The sequence below is a fragment of the Colius striatus genome, chromosome 3 (genome assembly GCF_028858725.1).
Source record: "Colius striatus isolate bColStr4 chromosome 3, bColStr4.1.hap1, whole genome shotgun sequence".
NCBI lineage: Eukaryota > Metazoa > Chordata > Aves > Coliiformes > Coliidae > Colius > Colius striatus.
This window is the reverse complement of record NC_084761.1, coordinates 39,368,781-39,387,156: the sequence shown is the minus strand read 5'-3', so window position 1 is coordinate 39,387,156 and position 18,376 is coordinate 39,368,781. Positions and strand designations below refer to the sequence as shown.

At 41.6% G+C, this 18,376-nt stretch overlaps 1 protein-coding gene across 2 annotated transcripts in view; it reads right to left on the bottom strand.

Annotated features, from left to right (window-relative positions):
- Positions 1-18,376, bottom strand: part of ADGRL3 (adhesion G protein-coupled receptor L3) — a 337,944-nt gene that overhangs the window by 173,085 nt on the left and 146,483 nt on the right. For both annotated transcript variants that reach the window (XM_061992427.1, XM_061992428.1), the window contains exon 4: positions 16,205-17,005. In XM_061992427.1, the coding sequence (XP_061848411.1) occupies positions 16,205-17,005 (801 nt within the window). The remainder of the gene's footprint in view (positions 1-16,204; positions 17,006-18,376) is intronic.

Sequence of the window (18,376 nt, the reverse complement as noted above, 5' to 3'; positions counted from 1 at the left end):
TAACATCAACATCTTGTATGGAAACATCCAAAGGACTTTCTTATGGGTTTCTAAACAAAAAAAAACCAAGCAAATACTTTTACTGGAAGACTCAAAGACATCTCTCTAATGAGTCATGTCAGCTATAGGAAGTGCCACCGTTAGTAATAGGGTAGAGACTCTGCCATGCATTTTAAGAGATTTCATAAAACTTGACAATTTCACCTCTTTTTTTTTCTAATTTCAGGCAAAACTATTGGTTTGCTTTCTCATGGTTTCCAAGTGGAAAGAAAAGCCATCTAAGCCCTTCTCTCACCTTGCTAAAATCTTTTTACATGGTTATCAGAAAACGGTTTGGCTTCATTAAAAAAATACCTGGAAAGAGACAGTGGAGCTCTACTGGACATATATTATTATTACTGGCAGCTCTGTGATACACAGAGACTCTGCTGGCATCCCTGGCCCTTTGCTAGGTCCATCTTCAAACTATACTGTTTAAAGGCCTCATCTGTACACAGCCAAAAACCTTGCATTTTTCTTGGCTCCCTGATTGATATCAATAGCCTCAAACAATTTTGACACAATTTAAAAGGCTAACAGGCAACCTCTGTGACATGATACAGTGTGTGGGCATTCTTGGCCAGCCCTGAGCTACTTAGTAGCTGAAAACCTCCCAAAAAGCTAGTTCATATGCTACCTCGAAAGATTCTCATCTCCATGGCAGAGAAGGTACCTCAGGCTCCTCTAAGCCTCTCCAGCAAGGAAATAAGTCACATTGCAAAGTGATTTTGGAGGAATATGGCTATTGTATTGATATTAAATGAAGTCCCTAAAGTCCATGCATAGATGTAAGAATCACATTTAAAAACGTCAGCAAGTTGTGGATAAACCTCATGAACGCACAAGCCTATGTCTGCTCTTTGTGTATCCACAAGGCTTCCAGGGAAGAAGAATTAAAGAAATGCATACTGTATTTTTAATGATTATTCCTTTTACAGATCAAAATCAGCTTTCAAATCAGAGTAAGAAGAGGACAGTAAGGTCACTGTAACAAAACCTTCATCTGGAGAAGAGCAGCTTTTAAAGCTCTGTATCTATTCATTAAAGGAAAGACATTAATCATCGATAAACATCAACTAGCTGTAGAAACAAACTCTTCATATAATTTACTCCCAATCTGGAAATCATCATAAGAGGGAAATTCAACGAAACACATCAAGGCCAGGGTTCAGCAAGGCAATGCTTACCACTTTCAATGTGCAAATAACATTGCATGGCAATTAGCAGTGCAAAACTTCAATTTGCACTACCCTATACCAATCAACCTCAAAGATATTTTGGAGTAATTTTGGCTAATTTGAGTGTCTTTTCTTTGGTTAGAAATAATGCACACATTGTCATCAACTATGCTTGGGCAATGATTTCCAAACATACACAAGATCATTTGGGTCAAAAATGACATTATAAAGAGAAGTGAGGACTTCCCTAGCCTTCCTTGATTCATGCCCATTTTAAAGTTTCCTCTCTCCAATGAAAATGTGAGAGTAATATGTCTACTATCACAGTGCTTAATTTAATGAAGCCACAGCCTTGATAAATCACATACAGAATCAGAGAATGGTGGAGGTTGGAAGGGGTATCTAGAGATATCACAAATATCACAAAACATGATGTTAGAAGGCAAAAATACATTCTAACAACATAGCATTTCAAATTGAATTACGAAATTTTTTAGTGCAGTCAATTGAGAGTTGCCTATTAAGAAAATTATAACCTCTTTCCACTGGACTTTGCCAGTATGTTTTGTCATAGAATCATAGAATGGTTTGATCTCTAAACACATGAAAGAAAAGATGGTTATCAGGAACAGTCAAGATGGGCTCACCAAGAGGAATTCCTGCTTGACCAACCTGACAGCCTTCTACGAGGGCATAACCGGCTGGCTAGATAAGGGTAGAGCAGTGGATATGATCTACTTTGACTTCAGCAAGGCTTTTGAAACCATCTCCCATTACATCCTCATCAGAAAGCTCAGGGTGTGTGGCTTGGATGAGTGGACGGTGAGGTGGATCAAGAACTGGCTGAACAACAGAACCCAAAAGGTGGTGATCAATGGCACAGAATTGAGTTGGAGGGCTGTGGCCAGTGGAGTTCCACAAGGATCGATTCTGGAGCCAGTCTTGTTCAACATCTTTATCAATGACCTCGATGAGGGGACAGAGTGTACCCTCAGCAAGTTCACTGATGACAGCAAACTGGTAGGACTGGCTGATTCCCCAGAAGGCTGTGCTGCCATTCAGTAGGATCTTGACCAGCTTGAGAGTTGGGCAGAGAGGAACCTCATGAGGGCAAGTGCAGAGTCCTGCATCTGGGAAGGAGTAACCCCATGCACCAGTATAGGCTGGGGGATGACCTGCTGGAGAGCAGCTCTGCAGAGAGACCTGGGAGTCCTCATTGGTAATAAGCTAAACATGAGCCAACAATGTGCCCTCATGGCCAAGATGCCAATGGCATTCTGGGATGGATCAAGAAGAGTGTGTCCAGCAGGTGGAGGGAGGTTCTTCTCCTCAGCTACTCTGCCCTGTTGATGCCTCATCTGGAGTCCTGTGTCTAGTTCTGGGCACCTCAGGTCAAGAGGGATAGAGAACTTCTGGAGAGACTCCAACACAGAGCTACCAAGATGATCAGGTGACTCGAATATCCTTCTTATGGCTGTTGAGCCTGGAGAAGAGCAGACTCAGAGGGGATCTTACCAACACTTACAAATACCTAAAGGGCAGGTGTCAAGAGGATGGGGTGAGTCTTTTTTCTGTGATGCCCAGTGTCAGGACAAGAGATAAAAGGCACAATCTGGAACACAAGTTCCCCTTTGTAATGGTTTTGCTTGGGCCAGGTTTTTTGGTAGCAGGAGGGCTACAGGAGTGACTTCTTTAAACAAAAGAGTTGCCAGAAGCTTTCTGTGTAGCTCACAGGGTTTGGGCCAGTCAGTTCTAAGCTGGACCCAGCACCTGAACCAGGCCTGGCCAATTAGTGATGGAGGTAACACCTCTGTGAATAACATTTCAGAAGGAGAAGAGTTGTTGCGCAGTTGTAAAAACTGCAGCGGCAACAGGGAGAGAGAATGTAAAAACATCTCCGCAGACACCAAGGTCAGTGGAGAACGAGGAAGAGGAGGGCGCTTAGGTACTGAAAAGGCTCCCCTGTGATATCTGGTGAGGACCATGGTGAAGCAGGTTGTCTCCCTGTAGTCCACGGAGGTCCATCTGGAAACAGAGACTCACTTGCAGCCTGTGGAGGACCCCACGCTGGAGTGGGTGGATGCCTGAAGGAGGCTGTGACTCTGTAAGAAGTTAATCTTGGAGCAAGTTCCTGGCAGGACCTAGGAGTTTGTGGGGGAGGTGCCCACACCACAGCAGGTTTGCTGTCAGGACTTGTGATCCCATGAGGGACTCAGACTGGAGCAGTCTGTCTCTGAAGGACTGTTCTCCTGGTGGATGATCCATGCTGGGGCAGTGTGTGAGGAGCTCACACACTGTCCTCATGGGAGGCCTCATGCCAGAGCTGTTTGTGAGGAGCTGCAGCCCATGGGAAGGACCCACACTGAAGAAGTTCATGAGGGACTGTCTCCCACAGGAGGGACCCCACACTGTAGCAGTGGAAAGTGTGATGAGGCTTCCCTCTGAGAAGAAGCAGCAGCAAAGTCCATCTATAATGAACTGACCACAACCCCCATTCCCCATCCCCTGTGCTGCTGAGTGGGGAAAGGAAAGGGAGTCCCAGGAAGAGGAGGGGTGGGGGGAGATGTTTTTAAGAGAGTTTTATTTCTCAGCTCCCTGCTCTTCCTGTTTCCTGAATAAATCAAACCTTTTTTCTCCCTAAGTTGAGTCTCTTTTGCTCGTGACACTAGTTGCTGAGTGATCTCTGTCTTTATCTCAATTCACAAGCCGTTTATTATATTTCTCTCTCTCTCCTGTTCAGTTTAGGAGGGGGAGTGATTTTATGACTGAGTGGATGTGGGGCTAAACCATCACACACTTGAACATGATGAAAACGTGTTTCCTGTAAGGGTGAGGGAGCCCTGGTACAGGCTACCCAGAGAGGGTGTAGAATCTCCTTCTCTGAAGGTTTTCAAAACCCACCTGGATGTGTTCCTGTGTGAACTGATCTAGGTGAACCTGCTTCTTCAGGGGGGGTAGGACTAGATGATCTCTGGAGGTCACTTCCAAGCCTTACCATTCTATGATTCTGCTAGTTGGAAGGGACCTTATAGACTACTTAGTTCCAAACCCCCTCCCATGGGAAAATACCAGGTTGCTCCAAGCCTCATCCAACCTGGCCTTGAATGCTTCCAGTGATGAGGCATTCACAATGTTTCTGGGAAATCTGTTCCAGCACCTCAGCAGTCTCACAGGGAAGAATTTCTTTCTTATGTCTAATCTAAATCTACTCTCTTGGGTAGATTTAGACTGGTATTAAAAAAACCAAAACAAAACAACAAACCAAACCACAACTAAAAACTATTGTAAAAACACTCTTAATGCAATTAATGGTTATTTACAAAAGTGCTTCTTGTATTGTCTACAGTTCACTTCTTTGCATTACCTCCTTTTTTACCCAATCTGAACATAGGCTTCTTTAAAAAGAGGGAGGGAAAGAAAAAGTAAAAAAAATCCAAACCAACAATTAGTAAACCCATTTGGAATTAAATCTTCCCAAACCTTATGGAACAACTGCTGGAATGAGATTTTGGCCTTTGCAATGGACAGATGTTCTCATCAACGAGAAAATTAGAATTTCATCACAAACTCCAAGGTTTAAATGTCACTCCCCACCACTCTGGTTCAAATAAAAATGGAAGTGGCATTATGAGAGCAGCATGCAAGCTCAGCAGACTGGTAATTTTTCTCTAATTAAAAGAGTTTACAAACACATTTAGTGACACTCATCATAAAGTATACATCTGAAAGTAGAGAGTTTTCTTGGATTTAGTGCCCAGAAAGCTGTTTTTCCTGTTGCTAGTGAATTATTTGCTTTCTCAGTCTATTCAGGAATTTCCCGCTATGTATAACAAATTTCTGACATCTTTAAAAAAACCTCAAAAATCAGACCTATGATTAACTGTCACAGAAGGCAACCTCCTAAGCACCATCTGAGCAAGGTGCAAAGAGTGTACTTGAAGAAGCGTGTTTTGTACTTTTTACATGTGATGCAAAAAGGCACAATGACTTGCTGACCAGGTAGCAAAACCAAAACATTTATAATGTGAATATTTTACCTCCTTAACACTGGGAGAGAATATTCACCTAAGAAAAGCACTCCATGAAGTGATGCACTGATTATCTGGGTGCATTTCTGGAAGGTACACTTTAGTTAAAGTCAAGTCATTAGGCTCAGTACAAGAGGAAGCGGATGAAATCCAATCGACTGCATTACAGAGGTCAGACTAAATGAGCTAATGGTCCCTTCTGGTCTTAAAAAATCTATTAATCTAATTTAATTCCCTGTTCTACTCTTCATACCAGAGTCAATTTAAACTCATTTATATGAAAAGAACACATTCCAACAGACCTATATAACACATCATGTTCTGAGTAAGCAGTTTTAGGCTACCCAAAAGCTTCATTTACTTCCCACAGAGCTCAGGAGGAGACTTTGTTTACCCATACAGAAAGCCTACATTTACAAGCAAGGCACCAGGCAGAGGTGCCTTTCCCAACATGTTGGATGAATCTTCACCTTAAACTGTACAAATTGACCTTGGCTTGTTTTTTTGGTGCTGGTGTTTCTCACTCATCCTGACACTTGCTATGGTGAAAAGCACAACGCTTTTATGAATAGAATCTGTTCCAGTCACTTAAAGGCTATATCTTGTGAATAACTTGTAGCACATTCAATATTGCACCAAGAAAATACTTGGCAGTCACTATCCAGTGAGAAAAGCAAGCACTTATGTGGAGAAGGCCAAAAATATTAAGTGCTGTAAGTCCCTTGATGTATACATATGCTCCTGTCTAGCAAATATATTTTATTGCTTCATCTTACAAAAGAAAAAAAAAAGGAAAATAAAATCCCTTTATTTTCTTCTCCATGCAGCCTTCCCTCAATATTTCCCTCCTCTGGAGCCTTGGTATGCACATTAACATTACCAGTCACTTATGTAATTCAGCAGTACAAGAATACAAAAACATCACATGAATTCAGGCTGACTGACCTTAGCAAGCCACAGCATCCTTCATGCATGCCTCGGAGAGGGGAATAACTTAACACAGTCAGAGAAGCAACTGAATTTGAGACCGCTACATAGGGCTCACAAAAGCTCTTCTTCACACAGAATGTTGGAAAGATCCTGTGAATGGACTAGATACTTATTCTCTGATGATATACAGTTGATGCTGTCTTTACTTTTTCTCTCTTCCTGCAGCACACAAATGGCCCTTTCCATGTCTCTGTCCTAAACATCGACAGATAAAAAAGAATTGCAGAGCTATCTAATGCTTCATCTCTCCAGTGGCTGTGTTAATTTATGAGCTATTTGAGGGAAGTATGAATGGCATCGCAGTAAGGCAGCTCAGATTTGTATAAGGGCAGCTGATTTTCCCATCTTCTGTCATTGCCAGTGTATTACTTCTATAGTTTTCAGCTCTGATGTTTCTTTGTTGTGTTTTTCTCCTCCCTTTGAGTCTCAAACAGCTGGTACTTGTGTTCCCTTGTGAGAACACAGAATCAAGGAACTAGGTAACACGAAACACTCGGTTTGCTTATTCAGTGCCAGTGTTTTTAAACTGAATCCCATGTTTCAGTGAAATTTGCTTTAAGTCTCATTTTCTCTCAGTACATTTTAATCAAGCAAAAATCCTATTTACAGTGCAGAAATCCTGTTATAGTGAACAATCGCTACATTGTTTTAATGGATGCATCTCTTTCACCTAAGCCTTCATCATCTGCTTTGCCCTTCAGTCATGAGCATATCCTTTAAAACAAAATCTTTTCAATGTGAAAATGTAGGACAGGTTTTGCAACTTGAATTCTTATAATATTAACTATTTGTTTCAGCTTACAATTTATATTTATATATCCTCTTCAGTTGCTTTTTGACATAAATCAGGAGGTCAAAAAGCCACTCACTGGCAAAATGTAATTCCTCCCAGGGCAAACAGAAATTCACTGTGGATTTGCTCTTGAAGCCCCTAGTCCAAACTCTCTACAACTTCAGAGGATTTTTCTGAACAATGGTCAAGATTAAACTCCTCAGGAACTCTGGGATTTTGTCCCAGAAACTTTTTCATAATGTCAACCTTTACTCATGAACACCTACCAGACTCAATCAACAGAAATGGACAGTTTTCTTCTTCTTTTTTTTTTTTTTTTTTTATAACCCAACTCTCTTGATTTAGCATTGTTACAAATGCCAAAATACATCTGGAGAAGGCATGCCTCAAAGTGTCTATAGTATCCTTTTTTCTGGGATCTACCTGTCTTGCCCTGACAGGTTGTTGACATATGACTGCCCTTTGCAACCTGTCCCATTATCTTCACATTAGCTACCAAGATTCTTCTTGTATCTAGAACCTAAATTCCCTTCTCATAAGCAGCCCATCAAATCCCACCCTACTATGAGGGTTCGTCTGGATTTCCGAGAGTAAGGTTGATTCTTCCATTCCTCATGTATACTTTGCGTAGTTTTTATCAGCACAGTCATACCTTAGATGTCTGGCAAGTTGACTTGGTGCTACATCTGTAAGGAGATGTTAAAGCCATCACAACTTCTTGAATTCAAGGGAAGGCTCTGTAAAGCACCCCTATAAAGGTTCAGTACTTCTGTAACCTATTCCCAATGAGCTTTTTACATCTCTTTAACCAGAGTATCAAGGCAAGAAGCATGAAGGGCATCCAATGTGTATTCTGTTTGCTTTGACTCCAAAGCAGAATATAGCAGGGCATCCACATCTGCTTTAATGGTTATGAAAAAGAGAGAAAATCTGGCACAGCAGCACTGCAAAGTGGTGGTGGTATTGAAGAAGTTAATTAGCAACATTGAACTAGACTTCAAGATATGAATCTTAATAAGTGCTTCTAAAAATATTACAGTAGTTATTTCCAGAACAAACACAATCACTGACAGACAAGTGAGGAGAGTGATCCAGACCTATAAACTGCCATGGTGGCGGTATATTCAGTGAGGAACAGGAATATAAGCTGCTCATTTTAAAAACACAGTAGCAAAAGATCAAGCTGGCATATGAAAAAAGCATCTGGGACTCCATGTCCCAAGCTAGGCAAATGGCTCTGCATCCAGGCCACAGCAGAGCTGCTGTGAACGGGTGTTTGCATCACATAGGGCCAGCCTTGAGGAATCAGGTGCATAAATATAACCTTTATCAGAGATAAATGTAATCATTACCTGAGAGGGTAATGCCTTGAAAAGAAGCTGGGAAGGTTACAATCCTGAATTGGGGTGGGATGGGAGTCAGCAACATCTCAAAAATGCAACATCCCGGAATCTCTTGCTGGGCTAAACCCTCAACACTGTGCTGACACCCACTGCTGCACAGAAGCCAGCAAACTCTGCTGATCAAGGGAGAAATCATAGAATCATAGAATGGTAGGGTAGGAAGGAACCTTTAGAGATCATCTAGTCCAACCCCCCCCTGCAGAAGCAAGTTCACCTAGATCAGGTCGCACAGGAACATGTCCAGGTAGGTGTTGAAGACCTCCAAGGAAGGAGACTCCACAACCCCTCTGGGTAGCCTGTGCCACTGCTCCCTCACCCTCACAGTGAAATAGTTTTTCTTATATTTAAGTGGAACTTTTTGTGTTCCAGCTTCATCCCATTACTCCTTGTCTTGTTGCTAGCTACAATAGAAAAAGGGATGTCCCAACCTCCTGACATCCATCATTTAGATATTTGTAAATGTTAATAAGATCTCCTATCAGTCTCCTCTTCTTGAGACTAAACAGTCTTTCCTCATATGAAAGATGTTCCAGTCCCCTGATCATCTTGGTGGCTCTGCGCTGGACTCTCTCTACAAGTTCTCTGTCCCTCTTGACCTGAGAAGCCCAGAACTGGACACAGGACTCCAGATGAGGCCTCACCAGGGCAGAGTAGCTGAGGAGAAGAACCTCCCTCCACCTGCTGGACACACTCGATGCATCCCGGGATGTCATTGGCCTTCTTGGCCATGAGGGCACATTGCTGGCTCACGGTTAGTTTGTTATCAACCAGGACTCCCAGGTTTCTCTCTGCAGAGCTGCTCTTCAGCAGGTCAACCCTCAGTCTATACTGGTGCATGGGGTTGCTCCTTCCCAGATGCAGGACTCTGCACTTGCCCTTGTTGAACCTCATGAGGTTCCTCTCTGCCCAACTCTCAAGCCAGCCGAGATCCCGCTGAATGGCAGCACAGCCTTCTGGTGAATCAGCCAGTCCTCCCAGGTTGGTATCATCAGCGAACTTGCTGAGGGTACACTCTGTCCCCTCATCCAGGTCGTTGATGAAGATGTTGAACAAGACTGGCCCCAGAATCGATCCCTGTGGAACTCCACTGGCCACAGGCCTCCAACTCGATTCTGTGCCATTGATCACCACCCTCTCGGCTCTGTCATTCAGACAGTTCTCGATCCACCTCACTGTCCACTCATCCAAGCCATACTGCTTGAGCTTTCTGATGAGCATGTTATGGGAGACAGTGTCAAAAGTCTTCCTGATGTCAAGGTAGATGACATCCGCTGCTCTCCCCTCATCTAGCATTCACTAAAAAAAAATGGGTAAGAATTCAATACTCAAAAGCTGTCTCTAGTACATGATGCAGTCCATTCCTCCTGCAAAAAGTGGCCTGAGACATTTGCTACATGTCATCTCTTGCTCCCTGCTTCTGGAAACCAGCTCAGACCCAAAAGGCTGGCCTATTCATAGCTGAGTTTGGTGCAAAGTGTTTGCATCAGACTGATAAGTAGTTGTGCATGCCAGTGGGACAAGCCAGTTGTCTTGAACTTAATGAAAAAACAATTAGTCACAACTCCAGACCTTGCCTCAGAGGAGGAAAAGTTGCTATCCTTTATAGACATTTAGTGTTTTTTTTCCCTACGCAATCTCCATGTTATCTTCAGCATTATATTCCATGTTTTATGCCAGGAACAGCCACCTCAGCCTTTCAGACATGGTCTTCGCAAGGTGCTTTCCCCCTCCCGTAGTTTGACAGCATTACGAAGTACTGAAATCTCTGGCCTCCTTTTGTTTTGAAGCTTGACAGTGAAGTTTAGCTTAACTATTTAGTGTCTTGCTGTCTTTCCTCTACTTCAACCACCCTGGTTGCCTGCCTTCCCAGTCCTCAAGCACTCACACTTGCAAGCCCACATGAACAAGACCCCAGCCCATGGGTATTGGATGATTGGATGTTACTTCATGGCATAAAGGTGTTACAGTAGATTCATGTTTGAGATGCAGTGATAACAACTGATGTCCAAAGAAGATACACCAGTTTCCTTGTTTAGCTCCCAGATGGGCTAGGTTTGCTGTACCGTTTTCTCAGACTGGCTCAAATTGATGCCTCATAGTAGGGGTTTTGACTCAATGAAAAGGAGGGATCCTTCACCTCTGTTTGGTAAGGCTGTCCCCTGTTCCAGGGCCCTACTGAGAGAAGTACATTTTTATTCAGGAGGAGGAAGCAACTGCATGTTTATTCATACTGGAGAGACACTGAAAGTACTCCCGTGGTTCTAACCAAACAATATTAATATTTATGAAATGCTCCACACAAAGGGAGCTCTTTGAAGTTTAGGAACCTTGCACTTTTGAAGGATCTTTTGTGAGAAGGTAGAGGAAAGAGCTCAAACTCCAGCTTTCCTGACAAAAAGCTGAAATCCTCAATTTCAGAAAACTGTCGAGTGCTATGATACTTTTTTCTCATTTCTTAATCTAATGCTGCTTTACAAAGAGGGAACATTTAAAACAGCATACAAATCAGGAGACAGATCAGGCCTCAAAATCAGGACAAAACAATTTTTTATCCCAGCATATCTCAGGTAGGTGAAATGGCCTCATGTCCTTCTGAGCTTAAGGTACCAACTGGCCAGTAAAAGTAGGTTGAGATGCCAGCTTTGTTACAAAAGATGAAGAGTCTCTGTGCTGCTTTCTTCATCTCCAAGCTTAGATAAATCTTTTAATCTTAAATAGCAAAAAGGTACTGAAATATACACAGAATAGATGGGACATGCATATATACACCAACATTAGAGCACAAAAGCCAAGGCCCCAGTCATGATATGTGCTTAGCAGAGACTGCTGAAAGCAAGTTCTGATCTCTCTGAAACTATGCAACCAGCAGCTGACACTGTAAGCAATGAAGAGGAATAAGAGTGAAAGAGCTAGCAATGCTCCTAGACGGGAGGGAAGCAACTGGAAAATAAAAACACAGGAGAAGCCACAATTAAATATTCAGTGGCTCCCTGAGAATGGTCCTTGTCTGCCAGGAGAAGCTGCTCTTCAAAAACGTTCAGCTGGACTTTTACTGTGCAGTCTGAATTCAGCCTCAGTGACAGAGTGTGGCTTATCGCAATGAGATCTTGAAAGCAATGGCAGTTCATATCCTGTGAGATTTAAGATTTGGCTGCCATTTTGATGCAGTGCCCAGGCAAGGATGCAGGGTGTTAAAGGGAGCCTTGAAGGGAGCCTCTTTCAGCTATCTATTAGCACGTGACAGCTTTGAAACATTCAAGATCCTCTGCCCACTATCCACATTATACAGCTGTCAAAAGAAAGACCTTAGATTTATGATGTGAAAATTACATTTTAACAAGGTGTCATATGCGTTTAAAGTTCTTATTCATCACCATACTGCCACATCTTTTACCCAAGACACAAATGCACTTAATTAGAATATTATAAGGACAGAGGGTTCACCTTATCTGCATTGTAAAACCGCTTTAGGAAAAAAAATCCCACAATCCAACTACCTTTACTGAATAAAGTGGTTGTAATCTCGCATCAAGAGAGCATCCCATAATATTTAACAAAATGTAGAGGATTCAATTTTAACATGTACCCTTCTGAGGTTTTTAAAATACCACAGACATGGATGGAAGCTTCATATCACACTTGGTTACTGGAATCGAGGTCCACAATGTTAATATGCAATCTATGGAAGCCACTTAAGTACAATAAGGCTGCATTAGAAGTCCTATATTGCTGTCTTACTCATGTACTAGGGTTATTTATTTACTTCATACATCTATTAAACACCTCATATTGTAATGCCTCGATCTCCTGGACATAATTTAAAATATCTCCTTGAAAGCAGGAGATCTGTATTTCCCATGTCATTGGGAATGGCTGACAGGACATCAAAGTCCCATACATATACAGAAGGAGCCTCACATAATGGTTCAAGATCTTCCCTGGACTTCACTGCTGAGCTACTGGATAGAGTCCCATCTCTAGCCCTGGTCTAAATGCTGAACCAGCACATCCTGAACCCCTGCATGAGAGCTGCCAGCACTTGTTAGGCACCTAAGGCCTTTAAAAGACAAAACTTTCTTATTCTGGTCTCACTGTGGCCCAGGAACTCCTACCAGGTGCCCAGTCAGGAGCCATGACTGCCCAGGGAAGTGTAAAGATGCAAAGCCAGGAGTGTGTTTGCATGTAGCACAGACCTGGGAAGTAGGATAGGAGCATTTTACCTTTTTAGAGAGGAGGATTTGTTGGTATTTTCTTGAATTTGTTTATCCAGAATGTATCACAAGTGGGTGATGATTAAAACAGGTAACTCTGGTGAATATTAAGACTGATTAGGTTGCAGAAAATTTTTCATTCTGAACAGGCTTTCTTTTCCCTCTTTGCACATGTCTAGTGGGGCACATTAAAAAAAAAAATGAACCTGAGGACTTTTCTGAGTTCAGCTTCTTGAAGAATACAATGGAAAACACTGCTGGAGTTGCAGAACTAGTCTCACTATCACTTCAAGTTAGTAAGCTCAAATGCAGCTACAAAAAAATAATCCAAAATCTTAGGAGCATTTATGGAGAAGTATCTTCAAAAAACCCACTCATTTTAAGGCCAAACAGCTCAAAGAAAACATGCTTTAAAGGCTTTTGGTATCTTCAAGTTCACTTCTTGAAGGAGACATTAATGACAGGTTTCCTGGGACTTGTGGGCACTGAGGAGTGTTTGCTTTCAAAGTTGCTTCTAGAATAAATGAAAATAATCCCAGATAAAAGGAGAAAGAGTGGGGAAAAAAGGTGAGGAAAATCCTTAAAATGCAGCTTTTCCCCATTTCTGAGAAAAAAATTAACAAGTTATTTTAATTCATTCAAGAGTCCTGAATTGCTTTCAGATCAAATCAAGCTTTGTGCCTCACTTCAGACTTCAAAATATTTTGTCTTCTCTCTTATCTTCAGCTGCTACAGAAGCTGAGCACTGAAACTGCAGGTTTTGACACTGGCTTACTCCATGAAGTAAACACCCTTATTTTTTAAACAGTGGGTGAGAGAAGATCTGCAACACTGAATATCTCAAATATGTTCCAAATCTACATGCACAAACAGACTTTTAATTAAAACCCACAAAAAATATTTAATCACTGTGAAGAGCGAGAGGGACGTGATCTCTGCCTTTACTACCAGCTAAGCAACTCCCACCTCGTCCCATTTTCCTTCAATGGTTTAGGAAAAGACTGAAAATCTTTGATTCTAAGTGATCTGGAGCCTTCAGAACCTGTTTTTTATTTTAGATATTCTTGAAACGTATGATACCAGAGATTTTCAATATGTTTTGAATAGGTTATTGGCTATTTAGGTAGCTAAATATATCACTTTTCTTGTTATGATCAATTTTTGGTTTTAAGAGCTCTTTTCCTAAAACTCCACCCTTAATTGTTTTTTAACAACCAATTTGTTCAACCCATGAATTTTACAATCTTTCTTTTATTTTGTAATTAAGCAGATACTGTTTACATATTTTGCTACTCAAACTGTAACTCTGTGGAAAATAGCTGCATTGAACATTGCTTTGCTCTAAACAGAGAAACACTGGTATTTTTGGAAGAGAAGAAAGGAAACATGTATCCACAATCCACTCTGTAAAAAACCGCAAAATGATAAAATAAAAATATCCTAGGTCTTTGCTTCTTTCCTAGTGTTGCATTGGCTACTGTTCTGCTCTTTGGTGGAGGAGTTTAAGCCAACCATATATTTAGTATCACATATAAAGCAATGCAACATAAAATTTGATGCTAACTAGAAAATGTGTTGCACTGAACTTGGAAGAGAAAGAATCATAGTAGACCTGGTATCCTGGCTCCTCTGCAAAAAAAGCCCCTGATGTCAAGCAAGCATTTGTTCACCTATTCAGTTCAAAATCACTGCTTCCCACAATGTTCCCACTAATCAGGCTGTGCAGGTAATGGAGCAGTAAACTCCCTTTGCAAATGTGTTTTGCTTTGCTTGGAAATTCCTTGGCCTATTTGAGCTGTCTCATCATGAATTTCACTTGCTGTCAGAAACAGTCCTCTCAAACGTCCTCTGAACCTATAAAATAGTGAGGTAATGGGATCCTTGCATATTTCTGCCAAAAAGGAAATCCCAGAAACTTTCAGAGAAGAGAAATGCTTTGTGCCCACATTAAAAAGCTATCAAAAATTGCACGAAAGGAAGGTCAGAGAAAGCTCACCAGATTCCCTGACAAGAGATTAACCCTCTCATGGCCACCACCCAAAGCTAAAACTCGCTTCAGCTTTCCATCTGAGGCACTGTGAGATTTTCAATTCTCATCGAAACGTGAGTGAAATTAAAGGGGCTTCAATTCAGAGTGACGTAAAGGATAAATCAAATTAAATCCTTACACCTCACAGACTTTCAGTCCTCTGCAAGATTTTCATCTGTTCTCTCACCTCATCACCTTAGACTGGGAAAAAGGGGAGAAAATTTTCTTTTTCATAGCAAAGAACAAAATTTGGGGTTTTCACTGATTATGGCTTTTCTTTATTAAAGGTGCTATTACTCACAATGGTCACCATGTGAAAAAGCAGTAGCAGAGAGCCTGCTGTAATACCTGGAAATAATTCTCTGAAAAGGAGAGAAAACTCTGTGAAATAGAGCGGAGGTAATAGATTTTCACTCCTCAAGGATAATCAATAGTTCACAAATTGCTCTGTTTCACTCCCCAGTCAAAAAGAACATGTTAATCATTAAGTTGGGAGAATGAGAAATATTACTTCATTTTTTTTCTCATCTGAGATCTTGCAGAGGTCAACATCATTGAAAATGTCACTGCTCCTCTCTTAACAGTCACCCAGTTTTGTTCATCTGCCTCCTCTTCTTTCCTACATTTTATATAAAAATGAGAAATTCACTGCCATTTTACTACTTTTATTCCACCTCTCCCTGGATTTTCATATCCACAGTTTCTTTCAGCATCCCTTGATCCATTTTTATATGGATCTGCATGCAGGAAAAGAAAAAGAGCTCATCAACAGAAACCTCTCTACTTCTCTTTTGCAAACTGAAACCCTGAAGCCACTCATCCACTTCCGAGTTTCTTACTAACAAAAAACCAATGGTTTAGGAAGTTATGTTACAAATCAAAGAGTTTACTGTCCAAGTTATATTAATGATATACTATATTTTTTTTAATAAATATATATAATGACTTTTTCAGCCTTTCTGAAGTACACAGTTCACCACAGGAACTACCTTGTAACTACATCGTGTACAGCAGTAATCATTTGAAAATGACCAAGCAAATGCTATTTGGAAGTTCTTGCAGCGCTGTATGAGTTTGACCACAATCTAGGCTGTCATGTTACAGTGCCAGTGGCAACTGCAAAGATAACAGTTGCAAAATTATGAAGTTGGTCAGGGTAAAGAAATATAACCCAACTAAGTAATTTATCAGCATTATTTCTAACAGGAAAAAAGGCAGAAAAGCTGGAAATCTTCTGGGGTCCAGGCGCTTTTCTCTTAAGAGAGAGTACAGTAAGTCATAGTAAGTCATGAAATGCTCTTTTTGAAGAAAAAAAAAAAAAGAAAATAAAGGAATAATTTGGACAGTGTTGTCAATTCCCTGCCTGGCTCAGACACATAACTGTGGGTGCACACTCACATATACAATTAGTGGTGGCTTTCATAAACAGCCCAAATTCCCGCAACTTAAGACAGAAATGTACTTCAATTTTACACCCTATTTGCAAGAAAAATAGAAAGCTCAATCCAGATTTTGGCTTATTAAAACCTTTACCTGCTCTGCTGTCCAGTGGGCCAAAATCCAAGGAATATTTCACAACATGATAGTTGTTCCATACGTAAAGGAGGTTGTCGCGGGGATTGTAATCCACAGCAGCAATGTACTGGTAGGAGTTTGGAAAGGGCACATCCACCATGCTATCCTTGCTTTGGTCAGTGTTATATATGTAGTCTATTTTATTCCCTGTGGCTTCATTATCGTCATCTTCATACACAGACTTCACCACATATAAAATCCCACAGATCATGAAGGCGTTAGAAGCTGACCTCTTGTCATAGGCAGTATCCCATGTCCCTTCAATCCTTAATGTGTAAGGGTTTAACTGGCTAATGACTATTTTGCCATTATTTTGTTCTGTTGCATAGATTACCCACAACCCATTTTCATCCACAGCCAGATCTATGTCAGACTTGCCTCCCCAGCGGTAGGGGGAGGTGTCATGGTAATTTGCATTAGCTATGATAGCCTCCCCACTTTTTATCCTTGTTCGCAAGTCAAACTTGACTATGTTCCTGGTTCGTTCCTTGTTGAAGAACAAAGCCCCATCGTACACCACGAACCCCGTGCCGTCCACTCGGTGTGGGAGTTTGTAGGTCGTGGTTGGCCTCCCGGCAATGAAGTCATCCTTGGAAGAGTACTCCGTCAGTGTATCTGTCCGGTACGGCGTCCAGGGCATGTAGTATATCTTGTCGGATGCCTGCAGAGGGTCCTTGCACCAGGCACCAGATTGGTGGTCAGACTCAAATAAGTGTTCACTCTGGTATACTCCTTTCAGTAGTCCAGGGCAAAGAAAAACTGTTGGAGGGGAAAACAATTTAAAATAAATAAACAAAGTTAATGACAGTTCAGGAGTGATTGCCCCAACTTTCTCAACAGCTTCTAGTTCTGGAGCAGAGGATACTCGAGATCAGAGGAAATCCAAGAGCAAAGCCTTGTAGCTGGACACTAGCCTTCCCGCTGGCCATGTCTCTACAACAAGATTTGCCTCACCAATCTGATCTTTCTTTTTTTTTTTTTTTTCACCTCTGCTTTTCCTATCAACCGTGTCTCATTTTCGTATTGCTTTTCAAATCTATTTTTACAGGTGTACTTACTTGGACCACTCGCCTTTGTAAACTCTGAAATGAATATGTGCCCCCAAAGGATTTCTGGTTTTTATTTCCAGATTATATTCTGCAGTGAATCTGTACCTACTAGGTGAAGGGGTAAACTCTTGGGGAATTGATCCACATATTTATTTGAACAGCCCACAGAAGAGTAGCCTAGAAATGGAAATAAGAAAAAGAAATTCCCATCCTTACAGCCCAAGCAATATTGAATATTTAAAGGGTACCAATAGCAAAACAGAGGTGAATCCCTTAGCACCTCAGAAGAGCATTTAAAGTAAAGGGAGCAGGGGGGAAAACACCTGTCTACAGATCTGTAGCATAACTAGAAATAAAGCTTTCAAAGCTGCTACAGGACACACGAAACATGCAGTCCACATAATTAAAAACGAATGACGTATGGATGCTGAAAGGAAAAGACAAAGAAGGAAGGAAGGAAGAAAGGAGAGAAGGAAGGAAAAGAACAAAGTTCACTGGAGAGGAACCCAAGGTCTAGATTTTAATCAGTTAAAAATGTCCTGTTAAATATAGTAGTAACGCAAACTTAAAAACATAAACCTTCTATTGTTACATGAGAAGAGTACAGAGGAGCGGTTTGACTACCCAGGGTGCTTTGCTGCTCATACTTCGGGGAGGGTAAGAGGAGCCAGGCCGTGCCCAGCACCTGGGAGGAGGTTCAGTCAGTGCTTGGCTGACCTTGGCATCAACAGAAATGCCAACACCAAGAGGCTGTCCAGCTGGACAGGGAGACAAAAAGGAGGGATTCTGTGGAGCACAACTGTCTTGCTCAGCCCTGTCATCCCGGTAGCACCCTGCTGACCCGGAGGCACTGCACGCTTCAAAGGGAGAATGTTTGCTGGTTATTTATAACGCTGATCTCTGTGAGCCTGAGTGGTGCAATAACCATGACAGTGGCACAGGCAGCAGGGAGCCGTGAAGAGTTTTCCCCGCTGCATGCTGCTGGTGTCTCAGGGCAGAAATTGGTTATATTCTCTGGAGAGCAAGACAGGAGGAAAATCAGATTTAGTACCTGGTATAAAAGCATGTTGCTCTATTGCAG